Consider the following 27,202-nt stretch of genomic DNA (forward strand, 5'->3'; position numbering starts at 1 on the left):
ATCTTTATCCTTTGGCGCAGGCTGAGAGCATGGCTCCGGGGGAGCACGGAGCCCCCCCCCCCTCCCCCTACCAACAAATTGGCAGTCTGGATTTGCTTTAGTTGGTGGATGTTTGAATAGAATTTGATTGAAAACAAACACACCGCCAGAGAAAGCGGTCGGCAGTTGAGGTTGAGGGATGGAAAAAGAACAAAAAAAACTCCCGCGCAACAACGCACGACTACAAACGAAAAACTCCAAATCAAATCAAACCAAGGAGGTCTAAAAAACTGAACGTGACCATGCAACTTGTGCTCGGCTGCTTTTCTGTCTTGTCGAAGCAAAAAAAACAACCGCAGGGGCCCCACCGGGCTCGTCGAGGCTCCTTGCATGTTTTTAGTGGCCGAAAGCCAAGATCCAAATAGAAAGCAAACTCGCTCGAGAGTACGGACACAACAGACACCCGCACGATTGTATCTGAAGGCCTCAGAAGAATAGTGCAAAATCTGCCTGGCAACACGAGCTAGATGAATTCTGATTGGATAAAAACTCTCACTAAAAATACAAGACTAGGATATAAAATGACATCAATTTGAAGAATATGATCATGATTTCTAGATTTTGTTAGGCCAGCAGAGAAGGCCTTGATGGCCTTGACCGCCCACCACTGCTGCAATGACAAAACACATCACGTAAACAGAAGAGACGCAATCGAGCATTTTTTCTGCTAGGGAGTCAAATCAGGACCAGGCTCAACACTTGCCAAGTCGACATGCCGGCTAAAAAAAAGTTCCACATCCCAGTGTTCAGCACTATTGAAGTTTGAGCTCAACATCCTGTTGCGCATCAATCCTTGATTACTCCACTGCGCCGGCGTCACATGACAGCACGCGCCGAAGCATCACCAATGACGAGCTGAGAGTACGGGCAGCATGGCAACCTTCAACGCGCACCTCATGAGGCGCAAAAAGCTCTTGGGTATCAGGTTGCAGGCAGGAAACAGATGGCCTGCTGGGCCAAAAAAAAAAAAATGAAAGAAGAAAAAAAAAAAAAAAGGCAAATGCCGTAGAAGGCAAGCGAGAGTGACTCCGTTCATCCTTCATCTTTTCATCGTCAGCTGGAAGGGAAAGAAAGAGCGAGGCAGCCGTGGCGTGAGGGGACCAGATCAGAGGCTTCGGGCCAAAGATCACAGTGGCGGAGTTCCCCGGGAGATTTTAAACCCAACGCGTCTCGAGGGACTTAAAAGCCAGCAGCCTACGAAAGGCTACTGAGCGGTGTCAAGTTGTGTGACCGGACATTTTGTCATATTCCAAGTCTCGATCCCATGGAAAAATCGCAAATTTTGACTCGACTTAAAAAGTTTTTTCAAAAAAACGCAAGTTACGGTTTTGAGTTTTCTCATTCAAATTGCCGCCTTTTAAACCTTCAATGAATTTTTACAGGACGATTTCTGATGAACGCCGACTGCTTTGTTGATCTAACTCCCTTCATCTCACGGCCAGTGTATCTCCTTTGCCTTTGTAAAAAAAAAAAAAAAATTATATAGCGCAACTATCAATTACATGGATGATGAAATTTACGTCGACGTTCGAGCGTAACCGCGACTGTGCACGTGTCTTTCACATACTTCATGCGTGCGCCCTTCTTACGTTTCCTTACCCACTTGGCAGTTTTTCGGGGGCTGGAAGTACATCTGCTTTGGCCATCAGCTGGATGATGACGGAATGAGTACGAAAAATGTGAGGGGAATGCGAGCAAGGGGTGCTTATATATATATATATATATATATATATATATATATATATATGCTTCTGCAGGCGAGGTCACCAGCACAGCAGAGAGAGAGAGAGAGAGAAGTGTGCTGCAGCGAGCCAAAATAAACCAGCTTTTAATTTATCGACCTTGAAAGTTGTTAAAAAGGCAGATGCCGATTATCGGCAAAATGCCAAATATGGGCCTAGATAATCGGCCCGACCCAAAATTGGTCTATCACTACTAAATAAAACACAACATAAACAACTATGACCTCATATGAAGGTGGTTGGATGAAAAACCCTAATATACATACAAAAATAGGCTTCAGTTGAAATACACCCACTCGAATATAGCCGTGCTCACTTGGTGTTTTTTGTTTTTATGACTCGGTCGTCAGCGTTATCTAAAGGCCAGCTGCAGATTTACCTGCTATTGTCGTAGCCCTCGATCACATCTGCGTATGTGTATGGACAGCACAGACGCGGATAAAAAACAAAAAAGAAAAACTCCCAGACTAATTCATAAATGACTAACAAGGCGTCCCTTGTGGTTTGGGAGGAACAAGAACTTGCAAGAGTGTTCGCCAACGGGAGGGAAACCTGGCTCATGGTGAGAGGAAGGCGAAGAGGCGTCACTAAAAGAGAACCACGTGTTGACAACAGGATTTGCGTTTCCCGTCCAGGCTATGACACCCCGTTTGGGTCTTCACGGATCCCACCCACACAGATGTGCACGAATGCCAAATTCAGGATTAATATCAAAATGACGTGAAAAACAGGAATAATTACAGGCCCCTTGGGGATTTACTGCTCCATCAAGCTTCTTCCAAATCATCCTGATCTCACTCCTTTGCCGAAGGAGGCGAGACGTCAAAGGGTGACGATTCCAGCCCCACGTGTGTTTGTGTTGACTTTGCGCTGATCTCATCCACTCCCACCGACGTTTACCTCATCCGTCCGTCCGCAAGAGAAAGCGCCACTTTCCCGTCAAGAGCCTAATCCGGCGAGTCAAACCTGGCAAATCGCCCGCCCCGCTCATGTTACCTCATGTTTCAACGGAATCCAACAACGCACACAATTAGCACGTGCAGCCCGATTAAGTTGTCCTCGCGCCTCTCGAAAGCAAGCGCAGACACATCCCCTCGGGTGATGCCGTGCGACGAGTCATTTAGCGAGCGAGGATGCTCCGAGGGCAGCGACATAAAAGCGGAACGTGTTCAGACGCACGTCAAGGTGACACTTACGCGCTCATTGTTGGACGGGAAACACCTCCGAGCTTCCAGGCCGGAACTTTCTGGAAAAGTCAAACTCCTCCCGCTTGGAAAACAAGCGCTCACGTGAGTTAGTCCAGCGTGGGTCAGAGCGGAATCAAAGCAGAGCCCAAAAAAGGAAAACGGAGTGAGGCAGCGAGCGAACGAGGGAGGGGAAAAAAAAAAAGAATAGCCCCGTTTTAAGCTCTTTTCTGGTGACTCCTGACTCCTTCTTGAAGTCCTTCTCATCCAATGTGGAGGGGGACGAAGCCGTCCAATTTCTCTCTTTTCTTTTTTTTGACTGTTGCCTTCCTTCCCGTTTCGAGTTAAACCCGGCTTTAGACAACAGGAATGTGACAGCGCGAGAGAAGAGAGAGGGAGGGAGGGAATGTGAGTGAGAGAGCAAGAGAGAGGGAAAGGCAGCAGACACAAGCTGGACATGTAGTAGTGTTCACCTCCACAGCACTCGACTGTGTTAGCAGTCAAAGGGAGGGGGGAGGGGGAGGGGACATGAGGGGAGGGGGGCTCTGTGTGTGTGTGTGTGTGTGTGTGTGAGAGAGAGAGAGAGAGTGAGCGTGAGAGAGAGAGAGAGAGGTGAGAGAGAGTGAGAGAGCGAGAGAGAGTGAGAGAGAGACAGAGAGAGTGTGTGAGAGAGAGAGAGAGAGAGTGAGAGAGCGAGAGAGAGTGAGAGAGCGAGAGAGAGAGAGAGAGAGTGAGAGAGCGAGAGAGAGAGAGAGAGAGAGAGAGGGAGAGAGAGGCGGCAGTGTGCAGCAACAGGAAATGACCTGAGGATTTCATTCAGATGAAATTGGGAAGCTGGTGTGCAACCGACTCAACCAGCCTCCATGTACAGTGTTGTGAAATGTACAGCCGAGGTCCATTTTGCCGGCCACACCCCAGACAGATTACCGCTAGATTTGTTCAAACGAGAAAATTCACTCCAATAAGACCTGGCGGAAAATGTGAGGTATGGTAGGTTACAAGATCTCAAGAGGAAAGTCATCATGTTATGAGTCAAAGAAGTCCCGGAATAAATAAAAAAAGTCAAGTGATTGGCCAACTCATCCAGGAGGTCACTTAAAAAAAAAAAAAAAAAAAAACTAATTCTAAGCCATCCAGGCCTCAGTTGCGGTCATTGGGACACGGGATTAACTCGATCGTATTTGAAAACAGCTCGACTTCTGATTCGAATGTGTTTAAAAATGACAAATAAGCAAAACATGTTTAAGACATTTTGCGGTGCTGCGGAACCACTTAGAAACATTCAACATTTATTTCATTTGCGGAGACATTTCGATATATGCCCCGCGGCTTCCTCACATAAACGCACGCACACAAACACACACTAATGCTTCCTTCGGACTTTTTGCCCCCCCCCTCCTCCATCTTCATCGACCACATGAAGAAAACTGAAACCAGCCACAAGCTGAAAAGAATTAGACTGCCCTCCCCACCCCCTTCCTCAAAATTCCACATGCGCCCACCAATTACCGCCACCTTCCTCTAGAACACGCTTCATGTAAAACAAGAACAACCCCCCCCAAAAAAAAAAAAGCGACGGTGTGCACCGAGCGACGCCGAGGCAACCGAGTGCGTCTTTGCGAAAGTTGCACTTTCCGACCCTCATTTAGTTCCGAGCGGTGGCAGGACAAAAATGCTGCGGTGATTACATAAACAGACAAAGTGTGAGTAGAAGGATGGAGCAAGCCAAAAAAAATAAAAATAAATAAATAATAAAAAAAAAGGGGGCGGGGTGGCGAAAGCCAGCAGGGGTGCAAAAAAACAGGAGGGAATTTAACACCTCTCGTTTCTGCCAAACCACTTTTCTCCGAACGCGTTTTAATCGAACCAAAGTGAAAAACGTTCCCCGGAGGCTCGTGATCTCGATCAAAACGCGGACGCTCAAAAGCTCGAGCGCGATTACGAGCCCACTTTGGGGCGCGCCGCTCGATCGGCCGGCGACGGGATAACCGGATGACAACGCCGAACGGCTGGCTTGACCGAACCTGCCGGCAAAGCACAAGCCCCGCGGGCCCCCTGGCATCAGCAAATCGCCATGGCAACGCCTTCGGCGCCAGCTGCTCCTCGCCTCGCCTCGCTCAGGAGAGCGAACCCGTAGGGGCGCCAGGTACTTTTCAGATGCTTAATTTTTAACTTCGGCTCAGCTTTATTGGCGTGCGTGCAAGTGGCGCACACAGAACGCCTTGTAGGGGGGTTGGCAGGCATCACAACACATGCCATTAATGCAACACACACACACACACACGCACGCAGGTCATGCGAGGTCACGTGCTTTCTCGCAGCGGTGCTCCCGAGCGTGCCAGCTGCGGTTGTTTTGCGCCGAGTCAGGTTTGTGTTAAACGTTCATTCCTTTCTGCTTGCAGCAAATCAAACACACCGAGACAAAGACGGACTTTTTCGACCCAAAAAAAAAAAAAGACTCGGTTATGATTACAGTAATCCAGTTTGGGGGATTTGATCACTGGAAGCCGATGGATGTTTTAGGATCGCTTTCCGTTCGTAGTAGATCGTTCTGAATAATAAAAAAAAAAATTATATTTAACAAAACATAACAGTCAGAACGGAAAACTAAATATTGTTTCTCTTCTTTGACCGCAATTGGGAACTGTCTAAAAAAACCGTTGTGAGGTCATTGTGAGGCGTATTTCGCGGTGCTAACTTGTTTAAAAGTGTCAGACCTGAAACCAGTTTAGTCTTGGTACCGGCACCTGAGTCCTCACAAGCCTGCATGGGTGGCATGATGTCACATACTAAAAACCACGTTGATGTCAGATGTTTCGGGGGTGGGGGTGGGGGGCTGATGTTTGGGGCTACAGAGCAGCGAGTAGTGACCGCAGGTTCCACGCAAGCGGGCCAGTCTAAACACCCTTTGGCTTCTTCTTCCGACAGTGTGTGGTCGGGAGCAGGAGGGGGGGTGTGCGGTTGCAGTAGTCACAAGATGACCTTGTGCGATGACTTGGTTCTTTCATCTCTTGAAAGTCAAAAGGTTTTGGATGGAGTGTTTTGGTCACCTCGCCTCATCGGAGAAAAAAAAATACATTTAATCCGAAATGAAAGTGAACAAAAGCATTACAACAAAATATATGTCTTTGAAAAACATGAAGGTTTATTCATTTCATTTTTTTCAAGTTCGGCAGGCCCGATTAAAACTTTTGCCGGGCCGCATGTGGCCCCCGGGCCATAGTTTGCCCACACCCGATCTAGTCTCTTACCCAGACCAGGACAAAGTACCCGTTCCAGTACGAGCACTACAAATACCTGAGCCATGTGTTTTTTTCCCGGCAGCTGAACGGCGCAATTAATCATTTTCCTCCTCAACAATTAACGCCGTTCACGAGGCTTTTTCTGACGTTTCCGACCCCCAAACAGTCTGCTGCGTGAGGTTCAAAGGAGGCGGCACGCGAGGCTTGCCGAGGCCAACGCTCCAAATGGGAAGTCGCAGAGTAGAGGGGGGGTGTTTGGAAAAGAGGGTCTCCTTATCTTGATTTAGGTTTTAAAATGCCTCGGGGGAGGAAGGGCACGTAAACGGAACGTATTGGAGTGAAGTTGATCTCCGGGACTCACTTCGGAACTAGAACATGGATTAGCGTCTTTTACGCCAGCAAAGATAAACAAATCAAAAAGTCGCATACCTTCAATACGCATTATCATAAAACAAAATTTGCTCAGTTCATTCATTCTGGCATGTTACAAAAGAGTGCGAAATAGCACTTAGGTCATGGAAGGACAGTAAAAATTTAAGTGGGCTAATGCCTGGAAAACAGCAAAGAGTCGCTAGAAGAGACAAAAGCATTGCACTGGACACTTACGCACATTCTTCCACTCACAGTTTGGAGACATAAATGGGGTTCGCCTGCCAATGGGGGAGGACCCCCCCCGCCTCCCTTGCACCCCATCACCACAAACACACTAATTATCATTCCGCCTGAACCTCGGGGGCAAACAGTAACTTCACGTCGACAGCGGCTTCAGCGATGCACTCAAGTTCAAACTTCCCCCAATCGCCCAACTTCGAGGTCTTTCTGTTGAACATTTACCATTTCACTTCCTTCCCTTCTCCCTCGCAAACACCCGCTAAATTATCGAGCTGTTTGGTGAGTTTGTGGCGGGTTATCAGGGGCAGATAAGCGAGGTCAGACAGCGATTGAAGACAAAACCACTCCATAAACAACAGCTGAACAGTCTGCCTGTTCTTGTCCGCATCCGCCGGTTGTTCCCGAGATAAAAATTGGACAGCCACTCGGAGAACTATTTGACAATGGACGCTCAAAAGGAGATATGACGTGAAGCCGGTCTAGACTGAGTTGTCCGCGCTGAAGTGGATTTGAGAGGTTCCAGGCCACGAAAGCTGATTGATCAGTCCCGGATGTTGAGGCATCTGGATAATGTGTGCGTGTGTGTGTGTGTGTGTGTGTGCCCGAGAATGGTTAAAGAATTACAGCCTTGACCTGCCAGGATTAGTCCGAGGGTGTGTTACTGATAAAACTAAAGAATAAGAGCATCATTCACACTCACGTCTTAATTATCATTCCACAGAAGAGCATGTGAGGCCATTTTCAAGACCCACTTAGTCCAACAATGAGATTCCTTTCCATTTTTTTTGAAAGCCACAACGACACAATCCCGCCACAAATCAGGAGTAGTAATTGTGTAATAATAAGTTCTTCCCATTGGTCAAGTAAAATAAATAAAATGTCAAGCTTATCATTGGGTAAACAGTGCCCCCTTGTGGCCAAAAAAAGGAAGTTCACGACTTACCACAGGTGTAGATGACACTGAGGTACTTCCTGGTGCCAGAGTAGCAGGGATCCCCAAATTCCCTGGATGAGGCTCGAAGGGCGCAGCTCTTCTTGGCCTGACAGCGGGAGGTCACGACCTGCAGGGCAATGGACGACTGGCAATCTGTCAGAAGACAAATCGATGGACCCATTTATTAGGGATGGGCATGTCTCAGTGAAAGTGACGCATACCGGACACAACTATTGTCAAGAGGTCAACGCATCTTTCAATATGCAGTTTCTCGGCTTCACAACAAAATCTAGTTTTTGTCTGACGGATACCCGATCCATGTTTGCATACGGATGCATCCCGAAGCTCTTCCGACCCCGACTGACTTTTGCTCTCATCCATTTAAAAACATCCCATGTGCAGGAAATGTGAATAACGACTGCAGACTTTTATGCAGCAACTTTTCCTAAAACGTCAACCTTAGCACTTCGGTGGGGGCAAACGGACATTCCCCAGCAGGAAGTCACAATCTGGAATTCCTGACCAGGACACGGCGAGGTCAAAGCCGGCTGGAAACCAGCGTGGAACTTGAAAACTGCCAAGACGATTCAGAGACTGGACAATTCCCTCGTGTGTGTGCGTTCGCTGATCAAGAAGGGTCAGGATTGTTTACAACTTCCTTTTCATCGAATGTAAAAGACTCGTGTGAAATATGAACAAACTATATTTTGTAAGCAGTTTCAACGAGACTTCCCTCGGGTCCAACTTTCTCTGGCTCTCGTTACGGCTTCACCACAAACAGTTGAGCATAGAAGGGCTTTATTTTCCACGGCATGAATAACCTATGTTAACTTTGACCTTTACCCTCAACCACCTTCATGGCCACCCTATGGGCCGCACACTGCCAACAAGGACGGACGGGCCTGTGGCTCACAAGAGAAGCTTCAGAGTCAAGAGGAAAAACCGGAAGACTTTTTGTCACTCATGAGTGACTGATGACAGTGCGCGGGGTTTTATAACGCAAACCCAGAACAGGAAGGTCAAGCCTTTATTTTGCTTACTTAAATTAAGCACATAAAGGTTTCAGAAAATACACATTTCCCAGAATATTCTGGCTGCTCCATTTTGCTTAGCAGGACCTGGATATAGCAGTGAAAGGAAATGCCACACTTTTCACTTTTTTGAGATGGAACCCACGGGCAGCAGATACAACGAAAACAGCAGGGGCCCCAAAATTGAACCCTGTGGAACGCCATACGACAGGGAGGCAGAGTGGAACTCAGAGCAACCAAGGCTATCACAAAAAGCCTGCCAGGTAGGATTACATCTACCACCTTACCTGTTATTTATTTCCAGAGGGGAAAATAAGCATCCATCAGTTTGAGAGGTTTGTCAAATGGATGGCGCACCCAGCTATTCGTTTAGAGTGGAGGCCACGACTTGCAGAAATATGGTATATATATTTTATTTGGATAAATATTAAAAAAAAAAAACAAGACAACAAAGAACTGATCTGCGCCGAGCACATCAAAGCGAGGCAACAATTACTGTGTAGTGAAAGTAACTATCAGCGTCATCATTTTTGCGCTCCATCAAAAGATGCCGAAGGTCCATTAAGGCTTAGCTCGAAACGCATGAAAGCATGGCGGCCCTGAGAAAGAAAAAGCGCTATCAGACACGGCAAAAAGGGGGGAGTCATTTAGATGTCAAGAGTTTTGTGTGATGATAATGAGTCAGATGAGAGATTTGCTTCTGCTTTGAGGCTCCTCCATCACAGTTAAGACCTGTCCAGCCCCCCCCCCCCAAAAAAAAAAAACAAGGAGGAAAAAACATCAAAAAAGTTCAATAATTGGGCCCATGTCCTTTGTACAGACCCAAGAAAAAATAAATAAATAAAAAAAAGATCAAGATTTATTCTGCATATTTTCTGAACTCTAGAGCGCCCCTAGTGGTGAATGAAAAATCCACAAAAAAGCCGCATGGTTCAAAAACTAGAAAAAAATGAGCGGCTTATTGACACCCCACACACTTCATCTCCTCCGAAAGGCCACAAAGAAAAAGAAGAAGAAAAATCGCTTCTGTTATTTTTGAAAACTAATTAGCAGTGTGCCTCGGCGCTGTCACTCACGACACTCGCTCACTTCCTGCACCTCCGCGTGACACGGGAGCCACATTAAAGACACGGGGAATCCCGCTCGACAGTCTGGAACAGCCCGAACGTGAATGTTTGCGAGCATGCCGTTTGTACGTGCATTGTAAGCGCGCGCACACTCACGCACGCACACACACACACACACACGCACACACACAGCTAATGCCATTTGGCAGTTAACAATGCTGCTCGCGGCCTCTAATCTGGCCTTTGTAGCACTGTAACAGTAGAGTTCATCTGCCAACGCGACTGCCACAGCTACGCTACTGTATTTAATGGCAAGCTTGAAACCAGATATTAGACACACACACGCACACGCGCACGCGCACACGCACACAGCAAACCACCTGCTGCTCTACTGAAGCGGAGGCCGCTCCATAAGCACAGGATGCGCTTTACTCACACTGCTCGCGTTAGCCTTTTGAACCCGGTGCGGCATAAAGGCCACACACGCACACACACACGCACACACACGCCACCGAGAAGCATGGCGACATTGTATTGTGCACTCACACGAGCGTTATAAACAACAATAAGAACGGGAATTCGAGTTCGGATTCTGTGTAGACGCGCGCACGTACGCACGCGGAAACATTCTTAGTGGCAACTCAATCCGTGTCGCCTTTTCTACGGCACATCTCTGAGCAACGGATGACATCCGATCTACATTCCAACCCAGTTCCGCCCCGACAATGTGTGCGTCTGTGTGCGTGGGGTTTTATATATCTCAGGAAGCATTTAGAGCACGGCGAGGAAATAATGATAAATCCGTCGCAGTCAACAAATCACCGGAGGAAGAAGCTGTACATCTCCCAAAATGCACAACGGGGTCAATTGATGCAATATCAAAAAAAAAAAACTTAAAGCGGAATTAAGACCTGGCAGCGTTTGTGAAGGTCTTTGTGCTCACGATGCGTTCAAGTCCTGACTTGTGCGAGTCATCAATAAAAACAGCAAGACACGCAGTGACGCCTGGTATGTTTTGCTTCCAGAAAAAAAAAAAAGCAACACACACTTCTTCCCTCAATCAGAATTTAAATATCATGCAAACACTTGATTTGCATTGACCACTTTTGGGTCTTAATGGGAAAAAAAAATCCTCCACTGAAGCTTGACTGACCTTAAAATGGACGCAATTTGTACAATTTGTTTTTAGTTCAAACTTTCTGGAACGATTTAATTTTCCTTTTCGTGTCCCAAAAAGATCCACACGGCTGTCCTGGCTGCTCAGTACAAATGTGAAGAGACTCGCCTCCCAGGCTGTCACGGCTCTGTCCCTCACTGCGTCATGTGACCTTGATCCAAGTTAATGACGTTATCCTTTTCATGGACTTCACAACATTTCTTTTCCCTTAGAAACGTAACGGCGCACGGTTGCTTACCCACTAACGGGGTTCTCCTGTGGTGCGGAGGGCACTCGAGGGTGCCCTGTTGGGTGCGACCAAACATGGCGGAGTAGACGGCGATCTGCATCCCGCGTTTGCAGCTCAGCCTCATCCTGTCCTCCTCGCACACCACTTTGCTCTTATATTCATCTGGGTGGGATAAAAAAAAAAAAAAAGCACGATCAAACACACACACACACACACACATATAAAAATGTTTTAGGGACACAAATGTTATTACACTGTTATTACACTTTTCGTAATGCTATATACGCAATTGTGTTTGATTTGCTCCGGGCTGTATTCACTGTAGTCAGGTATGAAAATAGGGTATAAAATGTCCAAATGTTCCGCTCTCAATAAGGTCGCCTGAAGGCATCATGGAGCGTAAACACGCACAGGTAGAGTTGCTCGGTGGACAAGTAGAGCCACGCAGCGGCATTCCTCGCACACATCCAGTCATGGTGACCTGTGACCAGCAGAGCAGCTCCACTGGTCGGCAAATGAAAACAGCCCACATTGAGGTGGGGCGGGCGGCAGGAATGCGGAGCACATCAGGAGGCGAGAAGCGAGCCCCCCGAGTGGCTTGTTGTGTCTTTTAGTGATGGATGGACTCTTTCCCCTTCACTTCCTCTTTCGATCCTCCGTATGCTTTTTCTTTCAGAGGCAGTGACACCTTCTTGGGGCTCCCCCCCCCCGCTCCGAACAAGTCATTGGTTAAGTGGCAGCGAACAAAGAGCTGTTGATTGGAGGAAGGAAAAAGTCGGGAGAGCAGACGGATCAGTGGATTAAATCCGCCACTTGTGCTCACGCCACCGCGGAGCCCGCAATGAAGACAAGAGTCTGCTTGGGATTACGCCTTCCTGGCGGCTCACGGAGAGAGCGCAGGGTAAAAAGGCAGAAGGTGTGTGTGTTTTTTTTTTCTCTTTGAGACAACACGTCCATCCATTTTCAATTCCGGGTGACGACAGGCGGCGGAGTCGATTCCAGATGACTCACACCCAAGACTGCTTGCCTGTCAAGCAATGTTCATTGATATGACGACTCAAATGAGGCTTTTTGTATTTTCTTATTTTATTTTGATGCATTATATATTCATCTGTATTTTTTATTGCCAAAAATATCTGCATCGGCCTCAAATAAATAAATAAATAAATAATGTGGCTGTATATGCTGAATTTTATTTGATTCTTTTACAGGTTCATACTGTGCCCCCCCCCTCTTAAAGGAGCAAAGTTGGAGCCTTTTTCACCCTTCTCCCTTTCTTGTGTTTTCACTTGCAATCTAAGAAACTTCCCGTTCCGTGTCGAAAGTACCCGGAGCAAATGCAAAGCAGCGAGGAACTTACTGGGTCTGCACTTGTACCAGACGGTGAGGTATTTGCTGCTGCCAGGACACTGGTCCATCCCAAACACGCGGCTGTTGACAAGAACCTGACAGCTCCTTCTGTCTTGGCACTCGTCCAGCATTTTCTAAACAGGGGCGGGGGGGTGGCGGTGGGCGAGAAACCAAAAACACGCTCTCAGTAGGTTTAACAATGAGGAGCAGGCAAACCTAAAACCACTTCAAACAGGATTCTAAAAAGCATCAGGACACGGTGGGGTCGGGTCGGGGGGGGTTAAGAATCCGGAAGGCTCCACTCTAGTCATTCATCTCTTTCCATCTCAGTTTTCAACCTCTTTTAGCCCAACATGTGAGGCTTCTCCGGGCACAAAAATATTCCCAAGCACATTCTTGCCTACGGACAATTTCGAGTCTCACTTTTGCAGGGCCCGGGTTATTATGAAACAACACGCTGGCGTCCGACACGACAATGTCCTAAAAATACACCGCAGCGCCGAATGAATGGCGGAGAGGCGTGTTGTGTTTGTATTGCGAGGCACTGCTTCCTAATTTGAGAGTGGATGCGGAGGCAAAGAGCGCATGAAATGGCTTTGTGTCACGAGAAAACAGAGAAGCCTGCTTCCTCTTCAGGAAGTTTAATTTACCGGAAAACACCCTCACAATGCATGACGTAATCAGCGGGCCTGCAAATATGAATTAACCCTTGACCGCAGGGCAATTTCTTTGGAGATAAGCATGGACGATCGAGCAAATGAGGCTAATCAGGAACATTTATGTTCATTTATCGTCGTTTCCTGTCAATAATATGCTTTTTTTTTTCTTTTTTTAATAAAGAACCAAAATCCAAGGTGAATATTTTTGCATGATCTTGCGTCTTATACTCGGCAAATTATGGTAATTACCTGTAGCGCAGTGGACACGGCGCAGTGCTCGTCCCCCCGAGCGTCATAATAACCAAGGAGGGCCTGGTAGCTCTGAGGGCACTGACGTAGGTCGGCGGGGCCTTTCCTCCCGTAAAAAGCGGATTGGACGGTGATGGTGGTGCGTGACGGGCAGCGGACGGACAGGAGTTCTCCGTCACACGCTTGCTCCGTGTAGTTCTTCAGCACTTTGGACAAGTAGCCTGTGAACACAAGGAAACATGACATTAGCTAGATGCTAGCTTTTTCTCATCCTTATGTTAATTGTCTACTGCTCCCACGGTGAATCTTTTACAATATAGTTTTCTTTTGTGTATAAATATGAAAGTTCTTTTGACTATATCAGTTTCATTTGTGTTAGTTAAAGGCAACAACACTAAAAAGCATTTGGCTAGAGTTGAGCTTTGCTAGCAAGCTAGCAGTAGCCCTCTGTTAGCAAACAAATATTCAGTAAATAATCAAAGCCACTTGTTAAACTTTTGACTTTTGGAACAAACATTCTGTGTGTGACAAGTTTGTAATTATTAAAAAAAAAACAAAAAAAAAACACACAAGATAAACTGCGCTAAGCTAAAGTTTAGCCTTGGTATAGCATCAGCTCTCTGGTGGGACTAAAAAAAAAAAAAGCAGCACTTTTTAAAAAAAAAATCTATATATATATATATATAATTAATTTACATAAATCAATAGAATGTATTAAATTCTGTATTTCGAACTGCAAAATCACGTGATTCAGCAAATTAAGAGCATGCTATCTTTGCTCTGCTCCTCCATTAACAGTCATCAAGAACCGCCAGTCAGACTGTCACTCGCAAAACGAGAACCAAACCTACCGCAGCGCGACCATTAACATTCCAGCCGGTGACGAGAAAACGCAAATGAAAGAAAGGGATGGTATCCTTTTATTTTTGCGACAATTTAGTTCCTGTTCAAACGAATTGTCAGTCACTGGTAAAATCATCAGCACGTTTCAGGAATTGACAATGAAAAAAAATACATATTCTGCAAACACGTTTCCAAAGAGGCGACAGGCACGCACACACAAACACGCACGCATCGCGTGTGTGATTCAATGACATCTCTTTGGTGAGCTTTTTGCTTGTGATTACATTGAAACGAGCTTTCCGAGCACACGCGCTCGCTTGCTTACGCGCAAAACACGCATTGTCCCGCTTATCACCATGGCCGCACTGGCGAGGAGGAAGGGCTCGAAAGGTCACGTCTAAAAATGGATGCGTATTAAAGCACCGGGGTTGAGTCGCACATTTCCACCTGTGGCAGACTTGTGAAAATAGAAATGCGCTTGGGTGCAACTTTTGAGAGAGGAGAGATATTTGTCATCCTCGATATGTTGGGTAATTACGTCGTTTGCTCAAATATTCTTTGAGATGCGCGTTTGATACAGTCATCATTTGCGTGTCAAATCATGGACGGGAAATTCTATGAAAGATTTTATGAAAAAAAATAAAGCCAAATAAGTATTTTTAATAAGAAAAAATTGCATTCTTTAATATTGCAGTTTGTAAAAATATACATTAAAAGGAATTGAAGAAACCATTTGCCACATTTTTTTGTTTCAGTTAAATGGACATTTTTCTGCTCCTGGCCACTAGGGGGCAGTAGAACACAGCCATAGAGAGACACTCGAAGAAGAGTTTCACAAGTCGTAAGAGTCATTTCGAGGAAAAGATAAAAAATAAATGTGTGAGTATTATTTTGTCTGTCTAAACGTGCTTCAGCACCGTTTGTGTTCTCCACTTTTTATTTGGGACATAAAACCGCAACCCGTCTTTAGTGTTTTCAATTGTTTGTTAGCATTCAGCGAAACAGATCGTTTAGTTTGTCAGTAACTAGGAGTGGCAATAAACAGCTTGAAGCTTCTTCTTTTGAATAAATCATCCTTTACCTCAAGTCGGGTCACTCATTTACCTTTTTTTTTTTTTTTTTGCATTTGATGAATTTTTTAATTCATGTTCACAGGTTTTCAAATGTGTACTGCAGAAAACATCCACAAAAACATGTTTTTTTGGAAACGAGCTGCTTGCTCATAAAGGGTGCGTGTGTGTGTGTGTGTGGTGTTCGGAATCCAATTATCATTAGTGCTGGTTCTGGGCCGTGCGCCAGAGCCCAGAGGAACCGACCACGAGTTTTCTGCGCCCTCCAGTTCGCCGAGCCCTGGCGACCGCCGTGAAACCATGGGAACGAACGGGCCAGCGTATTTATGATCCGACTGGAGATGATTGGAAGTGTGTGGTGTGGGCGTGGCCACCGCTGACACATTCCTCCACCCCAAGAAGGCAAGCATATGATCTCACAGCAAATGTGATTCGTCCATTCTCGGCAACTCCTCAACGTGGTTCCCTTCGCGCTACCTGCTGACTGACGCTTCCCTTTCAGGCACCAGCGAGCCAATGACAGCTGTCCCTCAAAGGCAAAAAATACTTGAACAATCCTTCCAAGAACACCCAGAAGTCTCTCCTCCCCCTTTTTCCTTTTCACGGCGAGCCTTCCTTAACTAGCGCACTGGCCTTTGGCTTAACAAAAGCGCCGCTCTATTGTGTCCGCCGGTTTGTGGAGTTGCCCATTAGAAAGACCGTCAGGATGGCCGGGACTCCAAAAGCTGCGTCGGCTTTTATTTGGCGCCAGACGAGTAAAAAGGAGCAAGGCAGTGGTCATGTGAAACAATTCACTGTCATATTTAACTCCAAGCGGTAAGCTCTCGGCCGGCGCGTCATGTGATGACCCTAAAATCTTGACCCTGCCATAGAAGGAGGGAGGGAGGCCCTCGTATGATGGAGATTAGCGTGTTGTGTCAACATGACACAAAAAAAAAAAAAAAAAAAGGATATCCTCGCCTCGCTAATTTTGCACCCTTTCGCTCAGTGAATGAAGGGGTTGAGCTGGAAGCCTCAGCTTTTCTTTGTTTGTTCGAGCAAGGCAGTTAATGGTTAACCGTTGAGAGCATTGTTGGAATATAATTGCAACTTTGACGATTAGCATATCGGGCGTGAGTGAGGAACACGAGTCAACTATGTGCACAACGACAGCAACAAGTCCCGCATGTGCAATTTTGTGATTGACGACTCTTCAAACTTAAGGTGTGCAGTTAAAAGAAATAAATAAATAAAAAATGTCACCTCTCAATTAAGAGTCGACGGAAAGGAGGTAAAAATTATAGAGCAAAACAAACATTGTGAAGCTGTCACACTGAATATGTCTGACAGGTGGCAGGAGGCGGTGATTCAACTCAGTGCAGCTGGAGAATGTTCACCTCAAGGCTTTTTCATGTTTTTTGTTTTTTTTTCAAAAATCTCGTTTGCTTTTATTGGCTGGTTCTGAGGAATGATTGAACTATAAATGACGGCATATAAAACCTATTTCGCATACTATGATCTTTAGCGACGATATATATATATATATATATATATTAAAAAAATAAATAAATCGCAATCGCAATATTGAGTGGAAAAAAAAAAATCGTGCACGATGTATGAATGGGAGTCCGTCTTTAAATAAATCAATTACTCGTAATCATGATATATTCGTAACAAGACCTCAAATCGCCAAAACAAAGTTCACGAAAGCCACAAAGATCAAAAGGCCCGTATCGCGTTTCATCTGGCTACTTTTTTAAGCATTTACAGCTCGGTGGCTTTATTGGTGTTATTTTAAGCAAATTATAGCTGTCAAAACCATCAAATGTTCAAGAAAAGCAGAGCTGCAGGCCCGCCGCTGCCGAAGGAATTCGCTTCAAGTGGTGATTACTGAGGAGGCAACATGAGAGAGCGAGCGCGCTGGCGATGAAGAGGAGGGCGGGGATGAAGAGGTGAGAGCGGGAGAGGAATATAAAAAGCAGAGGGAGGGGGGGGGGGGATTTTGGGGGTCCGTCATCCACCGATTTGTTGTCTGAAATGAGCTTCGAAAGGTCGGAGTCGAGCGATAAACACATTCTGTGGTCCGAGCGAGGCGGGCCGCAGTTTCACCGATGTGGCAGCCGAGGTCCAAAAGGCCAAAGCGGGGCGGCTTTAGCTCCGGTACTAATTAGTTGTGCCCGCAGACCGCCGAGGCTGCACAAGGCCCCCGCCGGGAGCACAGCCGTGACGTGACGATAAAACAACTCCAACCCCGTCTGGTTTGAAATCCTCCGTGGCCAGACCCTCTCGGCTTCCTTTTTAAAAACGTGAACGAGGCGCGGCGATAAGGTGCACTGACATGCGAAGGGTAACACCGCTCGCATATTTTTCACGTCTCACTCGCAATTGTTTTTACTTGAACATTTAAAAAAAAAATAAAATAAATAAAAACATTCTTAAAATTCATGCCATTCCATCGCTTTGCTGATTATATTTCGGATTAGCCTGCTTTTCTTCTCCCTTTTACAGCAGGCAGCGTCAAAAAAAAAAAAAAAAAAAGGCAGAGGCAGTTCAATTTGACATCCAGTCAGGCTTGGATTACTTTTTAAACTACTTAAGGAGAATAAATGGGTAGCTCACGGCAAGTTCTTTCAAGTGCTGCGCTGAGTCTTGCGTGAAAAGCGCCTCAGATTGTGAACACACACACACACACACGGAAGCATGCATTTTCTTGCGATTTCGGAGGGAGGAGGGGTCGGGGGGGGGCTGACAGCAGTACTGGGTGGCAAATGAAGTGACTGCAGGAATGAGATCTCATTCGCATTCAATTGTGCGTACACACATTCAGTAGCTGCACTTAAGTGTGTGTGTGTGTGTGTGTGTGTGTGTCAGCTGAGGTGGCTTACAACTGAATTTCACCTCAGCAATGGTCTCGCTCTTGCACTTTGGTTCAAAAACCAACTAAGGATCGTAGAACCTGTGCCCCCGCTTTGCAATCACGCCAACTTCTCCGCCGCGAATGGCGGCGCAACGTGCTCACTTCCAATTCCCGTGACGGCCACAAAAGGAAGCAAATGTAAAAGAACAAAAGGATTCATTCACTCACCACAATTGTGTGATTGCAAAACCGCAGACGAAGGATGACGCTGTTCCAACACGTTCTGTTTTTTTTTTGTTTTTGAGTTCCTAAACAACCTTGGCTGTTATTAATATCCACTGATCATGGCCTCCGTAATTCCAATGGCATCATCAAATCAACTACGAGCATGATCTCGGCAGCTAAACCAAGTTTATCTGCGGAAAACGAAACAAAGCAGCGCACTGAATAATCACAACAGATGAAGTGCCAGACACATGTCAGGCAGAGGGCACCACTTTTTTTTTTATTCCTTTCAGCGCCATCAATGCAGCTTGTGTTGGGACAATAAAGGCCACCCAAGTGACGTTAGCGACAAGACCGAGGTCGCCGTAAAAAGAGAAGCGCTTCTGTTGTCCGAGCGCATCCTCTGGGGTGATACGGGGCTACGGAACATCTGCCGGGCAAAGGGATCGCCTCACAGTTGGATAGAGGACACTTCTTCCCCCGTTGGGGTGGGGGGGTGTCCGAAAACCAAACTCAGGTCACATGCGTGGCCTCCCGCGACCTCCTTTAGCGCGTGGCTCTTTTTATGACCCCTCAGGGTCAAAGGACGCGCTGCAAGAGGACACTTTTACTTTGTGCGTGTCCGTTGCGAGGGTCCTTATCACTGTGGAAACGGGGGTGAAAGTGCGACGTTGGGGGTAGGGGGGGTCTGCACGATCACATGGCGCAGGTCTTACGAAACGCAGAAATGGAGCTCGAGCGCGAGAAAACGGTTTGTCATTTTAATGGCCGCTTTTATGACCCGCGAGAGCCGCGTGGACGCAACACGACCTCAAAGGCGGCAGACACCGGACAGACGCATCTGTGTGTCTTTATTGTCACCGAGTGAACAACAGATGGATCCTTCATCAGGCAAAAAAAAAGTTGATGCTTGAGGCTGGTAAGAATGATTTGAGTTTGGAATCATGTGCCGTTAGAAGACATAAAAAAAAATTGAACCGCACGCACCTCTCAAAAAAAAATAGGAATAAATGAGTGCCTCATTTTAAAGTTAAAAAATGCACCGTGAAGAAAAGCGAGGTCGTTCTTGAAGTTAAAAAAAAAAAAAAGGTGCAAGTGGGTGGTTGCTGAAAGGACAAGCTTGGAAGGGGAATTAACAAGCTTAACATGAGAGCTGCTCTGTGAAAACAAGCAATGGAACAAGCCCGGAGTGGGCGAGGGAGAGAAAAGCCATCTGCAAGCACGCCCAGTGGGACTTGGCCAACAGATGGACGGAAGCGCCAGACTAATTGTCAAAGACTACCTGCTGGCCGTCTTTCAACGATCCGCTCTCCGTTTGTTTTGGGACTCACAATTTTTTTTGCCCGACTTATCGTGATAATCCTTCTCTCCACCCGAATTGGGCGAGTCTTTCCGATCGACTTCCTATCATCGATCTGCAAGAACCAGAAATCAGACCCCGCCCCCTCGCCATAGAAGAAGAAGCCTGCAAACAGGGTCCAGCTTTGGCCGCTTCTTACCTGAGCTGGTCTGAGGGGGCCAGAAAGCAACAGATTAGCATTGCTGAGGCGAGCGGGGCTGTTGTGGCGTGTTGTAATGCAGACTGCCAAGGCGACACAGTTGGGGGGCTGTACAAAGCCTTCTTGTTCATACCCCACCCCCCCTTTCCTGCAGCCCACCACACTAGCTTTTCATCAAACTGCAGAAACCACTAATATTCCTTCAGTCTGCAAAACTCACGGGGTTGAGAAAATCATAAGGAAGCAAGCTCGAGGGGGGGGGGGCATCAAAGCATGCGAAGATTCTCCAGGAAAAGTGTGCCCGTCCGACAACGTGAGGACATAATTCAACGGCGCACTTGAGAGGGGACGACGTGGCGAGATAATTGCCGGTGCGCACGCCCACCGGGCTCGTTCTCAACACACGTGCAAGCCTCTCCAATTAAGCGACGCCATTTGGACATGCAAACGTTCCTAATTTTTTGCATTTATGAGGACAACTTGGAGTGTCACTCAAGAATCTTTCTCACAGGTTCACGAGTTTGTCTCATATGTTGATCGCCAATTAATAAAAAAAAAATGTGACGTAAATCAGAGCCGATCACGCACAAGCCAAGTAGATTCAGAATCGGAAATGACATTTGACGATTCGAGGCTACACGTGCACGCTAAAGTTAGAGGTACCATTTTGCTCTAGAGTAGGGGTGTCAAACTCAAATACATAGTGGGCCGAAAAGTAAAACTTGAACAAAGTCGTGGGCCAGCATTTAATTTTTTAAAAACAATATAAATGCAGATTTTTTTTTATATTGATTTTTTTTTATTATAAGTGGTTTTATTAATGCAATTTTTTTAATTACTGTTATCATTTTGAATGTTACTATTACCATCTAGAATCTAAAATTTAACAATCGTCATTTGGTACAGCCTCGCAGGCCAAATATAATTCCACGGCGGGCCAAATTTGGCCCACGGGCCACAGTTTGACACCTATGCTCCTTGCATCCCAGTTAGGGCTGGGCTAAAAAAATAAAATAAAAAAAAATCTCTCCAAAATGCAAACTGTTTTCAACTCATGTTGAACATCACCCCAGCAACAAAATAGATTTCATGAGCATGACCTCAGGCCGAGAGCTTTTTTTTCTCATCCCACACGTACGGCGCCGCCGCCGCCGCAACGAGCGACTTTGATTGGCGCACATTCATGTGGCCTGTGTGTCCAGACTTGACTCGGTTGACGCAAAGCTTTGAGGCACGTTCGCGCTCAACATATTTCCACATGAATCACGTCAACGCGTTGCCTCTCCGCTCTGGAATGTCCAATTCGATTCTTTCAAAGTGTTTTGAAGGCACCTGTGAGACGCGTATAAACGTCACAGACCATCGCGCTGCGTGGAAGGAAAATATCGCTTCCGGTTGCCTTCGCCTCTCAATTGAAAAGCACTTTTGTCCCGCGCACAGGTGCAACGTCTGCTTTATGTATTTGTGTATCTTCAGGGAGGAACTCTTTCAACGCATATCCACAAATATGCACGCAACTGATTCAAAAATCGGGCTTAGCAAATACAAGGCGGCGTTTCTTTTGTGTCGCTTCTGCTCCGATAAGACAAAAACAACAATGCCATATCACGTCGGGACGTTACGACGGTGCGAGGAGGGCGGCATCGCCTCTGTGTCGTTTTATGTCAAGCCCTCGCTGTCCGCCGAGCTGTCTGCCTGCCGTGAGCTAGACAAAACACGTCAGAGGCACTATTTGCTTAGATGGAGCTCACTTGGCCCACACACACACACACACGCACATACACACACACGCACACACACACAGCGTTTGGGCTGAGCCCCAGGGAGGCAAAGCAGTTCGGAAAAAGGAAGGGGAGCTGATGTGTGTGTGTGTGTGTGTGTGTGAGAGTCGTAACGGTGTAATAAGACATTGCGCAACACGTCCCGGCCAAAGCCGCAATTTCAACTCATTAACTCCGGACTATCACCGAGGTTTGAAATAATCACGTCTGAGCCGGCCTGTTGGTAAACCGACCCCAAGTGGAAATCTCTAATCAGCTGTTGTAAAACACCCCCCCCCCCCTCCCCCTCCTTTATTACTCAATTTAACTTCCACTTGTATCAGACGATCGCCTTAGCGGCGGCAAAACCCGGCAAGCCCGCAAGCTCGTTAACAGCTTTTCGTCACAACCTTGAAATTAAAGCACATGCGACCGTACAGGACGACGTACGTGCGCTATACTTTTCCGATCATTAGAGACCAATAAACACCGACGCAAAGCCGCCGTCGTGTTTTATGACACGGAAAATAAAAGCTGCAGGTCTGCAATTGCCGTTAATCCAACACGGGGCCTCATTAGTTAAATTTGCCTGGTCTCGTTCATACGCCAGACTTTCTCCAGAGACATAAAAGCCCGCCGATTCCGTCACGCCTTTGCGCATAAACTGTAGCTCGGAGGTAATTGGCAGCTTTCGTGCGCTTATATGAAATGGTTTTGTTTACTTTGACAGCATCCAAAGAAAGGCAAAGAATATTCATACACACACGACTCCACGTTGTCTGCTTTCTTGCCTGAGCGGTAAATTTAGAAAAGGTCAGGAGCTTATCGACATAAAAAGTTCCAAACACGGGAAAACGTGGAGGGTCAATCACAAAAGTAGGACCTTGATTAGCACGTGTAGCATTAGCGTGTTATTACATCTGGTAAATACACAACAATTCAAATCATTTAGGCAGCTGTTTACGCACTTTTAAGAATCAACGACTTGCTAAGAATCAAGCGGAGGATTCAGCCTTTACCAAATTAAGGATCAGGAGCCAAAACTCGTCCAAGGTCAGCGTCAACGGTTCGAGTAAAATCTTGCAAGAATCAGAATATTCTTAAAAAGGCAAGTCACAGGTACGATCTCAGTCCCACTGAGATTTCACTTACTGAAGACTAAATGAAAGCAGCATTGACGGCAAAGGATGTTCAACAGCGTGTGAAAAATAATGTTAATATTTGCAGTGATGTCATGGCGTCAATACACTTTTGACGTACATTAAAATGGCTGCAATCACCGATTTAGCGCAACATACATCCTGTTCTTTAGAGCTTGCCCTCAGTTGTTCAATAGTTGATTTAGGGTAAAAAGGCACCACACTAATGAGTTGTTTTTTTTTTAATTCAAGTGTTCAATGAACCTAATGTATGTCTTGAAGATGTGAGAGGAAGCAAATCAGAAGTTTACTCTTCAACCCAATCCTCACTGACTTACTTCAAAGCCATTATGGTGGTGCACAAACAACTTTTGCACCGAATTTTATGCCACTGTAACAGCAACACAAAATACATTTGTCACGTGGGTTTTGCACGGAAAAGATTTCAGATTAAAATATTTGTGTAACGCGTCAAGGAACACTGTGTGTGTGTGTGTGGGGGGGGTGCGTTGCTTCATTCCTTTTGCCAGACAAGGACCACGATAGCTGCACAAATATTTATCCACGTGTTCAATATATATTAGACAACAAACAAGTGCGCGCATGCTGCAGCCCGAAAAACCCCCGAATCGATTTAAAGTTCACTTTTGATGGTGACGCGCGTGTAAAATGATGCGCGATCGCTATTTCATGTTGGAACTGTTGCGCGGCATAAAAACAAGTGCGTGCACATGGCGCCTCGTCGTTGCCTCCGAAACGCAAATCGATGGCGTATTTTTGACGCGATCGCAATCACAAACAACCAACCTGAAAAGTCCGAGGAGCCCTTGGAGCGATCGCAGACGACGGCCAGGCAAGTTATTCCCAACAGGAGCGCAGAAGTGACGGCTGACAGAGTCCCATCGAGGTGGAACATCCTTGAAGCCTCAAAGGTGCATTTGAGATCCCGCTTGGCACCAGAAAGTCCACATCGGAACAAGAAGCAGCAGCAGCAGCAGCAGCACGAGTGGTGCACATGAGACGTTCAACGTCCCGTCAAGTACGCTCGTCACACCGGGATGGAGGCTCTTCTTCGACGTCTTCCTCCTCCAGGCTGCAGCTGCACACTTTTCTTTTTTTTCTTTTTCTTTTTCTGCCTTCTTTGAACTCGGCGTGGTGGTGGAGGCAGCCCACCTGGAGGACTGTCGCCCCCCTCTGCAGCCTTCCTGACACCTGCAGACCCAATTAAACAGAATATCAGATTTCTTCTAATGCTAAGGCTTTGATATTTTTTAAGTGTAAAAAGTTGCCCCACAATATACGTCAACTGATTTTTCATTGTGAAGCTATAATGTTGTTGTAATAACGTAACATCTCGGTTATAACTTTAGGAAGAATTTGTCTTTCTTCGATTTTTTAATTAAACATATCTCACAACAAACCCTAAAAAAGTCACACAAAGGACTGAAGTGGTAATCTTGTAAACTTTAACGACCAATTAATGGACTGAATCGTGTGACAGCTGAACCCGTTCAGTCGAAGATTGTAGTTAAAATAAAACAAAATAATAAAAAAGACGTCATACATACATGTAGTTTGACTCTTGATTGAACTACTGAAATAAATAAAGTTGTCCAACAATGTTTTATATTTAACAATGGAATACAAAATTATGGATAGTATGTCAATACATAATGGTAAATTAGACATTAATAACGACAAAGTCGATTAGCATTTTTTTCTAGATTAATTACTACACCTGGACGAATCCATTTTAACAACGATGCCGCCATCTTGTGGTCATTCCACTGTATTGCCGTTCAAACGTCATTATACTTATGGCCAAGTGAGGCTTCCGTACAAAGCATGTGACAACAAAAGCTCAAAGATGGCAGCCTCCGCTAAAGCGCTCGCGAAATGTCTATTTTCCTCAAGGTTGTTAAGAAACTTACAATTTAGGAATGACCGTAAGTGACCTCTTTTTGCCAGCAGGACTGTACGCATTATTGCTAAACATTAACATTTGTGTGTCCGCCCGAGCTAAATTGAAGCTAAAGTTGCTACTTGGTGGACTTGTCATCAACGCCACCGATTTAACATTATGTTGTTAAATAATAAAAATGACGTTTTGTTTTCAGGGTTCTTGTCCACGTCCGCGTGTCGTCCGGCTGCGGGAAGCGACGCAGGCCGACCAACGAAATTCACGCCTCCGCCCAAGCCTGTCATAGTTGACAAAACACAGAATGTGGCAGCTCTGCGGAAGTATGCTCAAAATTGAATTTCATTTCATTGATTTTCATTATAATTCCTCAAGGGGGACTTCAAATTTAATTCACAATATCACCCTGCACCCCCTTAACGTGTTTTGCATGTTAGGTTCCTGAGCCCGGAGTTCATCCCACCACGCCAGAGGACAAACCGGTTGAAGTTTTACATGGAGAGGAAAGACATGATCCGCAGGAGGGCTGTGATCGACCTGCCGGAATTCTACGTGGGTAAGTCCCTGGCATCAGCAGCCATTCCACACATTAACGCCACTACTACACTCACTTGCGTTGTTATTTTACAGGCAGCATACTTGCTGTGACCATGGCTGACCCCAATGCCAGTGGCAAATCAAACCGATTTGTTGGCATATGCATCCAGAAAGGTGGGAAGGGTCTCGGAGCAACGTTTGTCCTGAGGAACATCATCAATAGTCAAGGTGACTTCAACTATCTGCCATTTTGCTTCAAAATACAAACAAGTGATATTAACCGCTCGGTTTCCAGGTGTGGAGCTCTGCTACGAGTTGTACAACCCGCGCATTCAGCAGATCCAAGTGCTGAAGCTGGAGAAGCGGCTGGATGACAACCTGATGTACCTGAGAGACGCCCTGCCCGAGTACAGCACCGTGGATCCCGAAATGAAGCCCGCGCCCATTTCCCCCACGGGAGAGGTGCCAGTGAACACGGTGAGCGACACGTTGTCATTGTTTATCTGTGAACATCATTACTAACAGGGAACTAAAGTGAAATTTTAAAAATCTGAGACGTGTCATCAATGAGGCACCTTTTTTAAGTCTGGACGATGAAGTCCATTTGACGATGAAGTCCATTTGACATTCCGCCTCTCTTTCCGTCCTCCAGCTTAAAGTGAGAATGCGTCCGAAGCCGTGGTCCAAACGCTGGGAGCGGCCCAAGTTCAACATCCAGGGCATCCGCTTCGACTTGTGCTTGTCGGCGGCCAAGATGGAGCACGCTCAGAAGTGGGCGATGCCTTGGCAGGAGTACGACATGCTGCGGGAGTACGACACCTCCGAGATTGAGGAGCAGATCTACAGCGAGATCCGGCAGGAGGCGAGCAAGTTGAAAAGCGCCTGACGACTCGGACTGCCCCGTAGACTCAACGCGCTGGACTGAGATTTTTTTTTTCTTTAAATCTGTTTATGAGGGATTATTTGTCTGTCAAAAATGTTGAACTCCACATTTCATGCTTTTGAAATGGGCTGCCTATTGAACAAGCATTTTTACACACAATGCAGATATTGTAGAATAAAGCCCAGCAAGACTTCCACGCGTCTGTTGCTTTTCCACATCTTGCCACTAGGCGGCAGTGTTTCCTTGCACATACTCATGAAACTGTCAGCTGTTTTATAACTGAGCCTCTGTATTTGCAGGGAGACCCTTGCCAGATTTTTGCTGTTGAATCCACAAAAGTGAGCTTAGTGCTTTCATAGCGCCAAACCCTAAAAGAACCCTTTGAGTACAAGTTAGAGATTTAAAGTATTTCACTCCGTGTAAACCAGTTAAAACGGAGGAGGAAAGAAATGCATGGTGGTATTGAGAGCAAATGGAGCAAGGGCACCCAGTAATGTTTTACTGTTGTGGATGGAAAGTTGCGGTGTTGGGAAGGTATGTCAGCACGTCACTCGTCTAGCATTAAAAAACACTCAAGACTCCTCATGTTATGTCTGCGCTTGGTGATTGTGTGTATATAAACACTCAACGAGGCCCTGCACTCTCACTTCTCCATGTTCCGGGATGACTCCAAGAAAATGGCCTTCAATACGGGAGGAGCAGACGTTTACCCGGCTCATTACGGACCACACAGATAGGAAACGGATGAAGAGGGTGATCATCTGTTGTGACGGTTAACGTCTGAAAACCACTTTCAGCATCATTGTACACACAGCGGCGTGTTTGGCCCCAAACGGTGCACCTGTCTAACTCCACTCCCGATAGAAAACAACAACAACAAAAAAAAACATCAACTTTCTGGACCTGCAGCTAAAAAGCCAGCTGCTTATGTGTACAGTAAATCACCCAGCATGTTGTCATTCCGCCACCTTCGCTCT

At 46.2% G+C, this 27,202-nt stretch overlaps 2 protein-coding genes across 2 annotated transcripts in view; one reads left to right on the top strand and one right to left on the bottom strand.

The window, feature by feature from the left end:
• eva1aa (eva-1 homolog A, regulator of programmed cell death a) overlaps positions 1-24,059 on the bottom strand; it is a 35,626-nt gene extending 11,567 nt beyond the window's left edge. The window contains exons 1-5 of the mRNA XM_088286918.1: positions 23,695-24,059; positions 13,516-13,736; positions 12,618-12,741; positions 11,267-11,419; positions 7,763-7,906 (exon numbers count right to left, since the gene is read on the bottom strand). Of these exons, the coding sequence (XP_088143044.1) occupies positions 7,763-7,906; positions 11,267-11,419; positions 12,618-12,741; positions 13,516-13,736; positions 23,695-23,803 (751 nt within the window). The 5' untranslated portion in view covers positions 23,804-24,059. The remainder of the gene's footprint in view (positions 1-7,762; positions 7,907-11,266; positions 11,420-12,617; positions 12,742-13,515; positions 13,737-23,694) is intronic.
• Positions 24,060-24,665: 606 nt separating this feature from the next.
• mrpl19 (mitochondrial ribosomal protein L19) lies at positions 24,666-26,419 on the top strand. Its single transcript, XM_088286512.1, has 6 exons — positions 24,666-24,833; positions 25,005-25,128; positions 25,243-25,361; positions 25,436-25,570; positions 25,638-25,819; positions 25,995-26,419. The coding sequence occupies exons 1-6, from the start codon at positions 24,755-24,757 to the stop codon at positions 26,226-26,228; spliced, it is 873 nt and encodes a 290-aa protein (XP_088142638.1). The 5' UTR covers positions 24,666-24,754; the 3' UTR covers positions 26,229-26,419.
• The last annotated feature ends 783 nt before the right edge of the window (positions 26,420-27,202 follow it).

The sequence above is a fragment of the Idiotropiscis lumnitzeri genome, chromosome 21, assembly GCF_059441095.1.
Source record: "Idiotropiscis lumnitzeri isolate Australia: NSW breed Sydney's pygmy pipehorse chromosome 21, RoL_Ilum_1.0, whole genome shotgun sequence".
In the NCBI taxonomy this organism is placed as follows: Eukaryota; Metazoa; Chordata; class Actinopteri; order Syngnathiformes; family Syngnathidae; genus Idiotropiscis; species Idiotropiscis lumnitzeri.

What these genes read in the sequence shown, in the direction of transcription:
- mrpl19 (XM_088286512.1), top strand. Translation starts at nt 24,755, where the DNA reads ATGGCAGCCTCCGCTAAAGCGCTCGCGAAATGTCTATTTTCCTCAAGG. An exon ending in CTTACAATTTAGGAATGACC is followed by an intron (nt 24,834 to 25,004) that starts GTAAGTGACCTC and finishes TTTTGTTTTCAG; the next exon opens with GGTTCTTGTCCACGTCCGCG. An exon ending in GAGAGGTGCCAGTGAACACG is followed by an intron (nt 25,820 to 25,994) that starts GTGAGCGACACG and finishes TCCGTCCTCCAG; the next exon opens with CTTAAAGTGAGAATGCGTCC.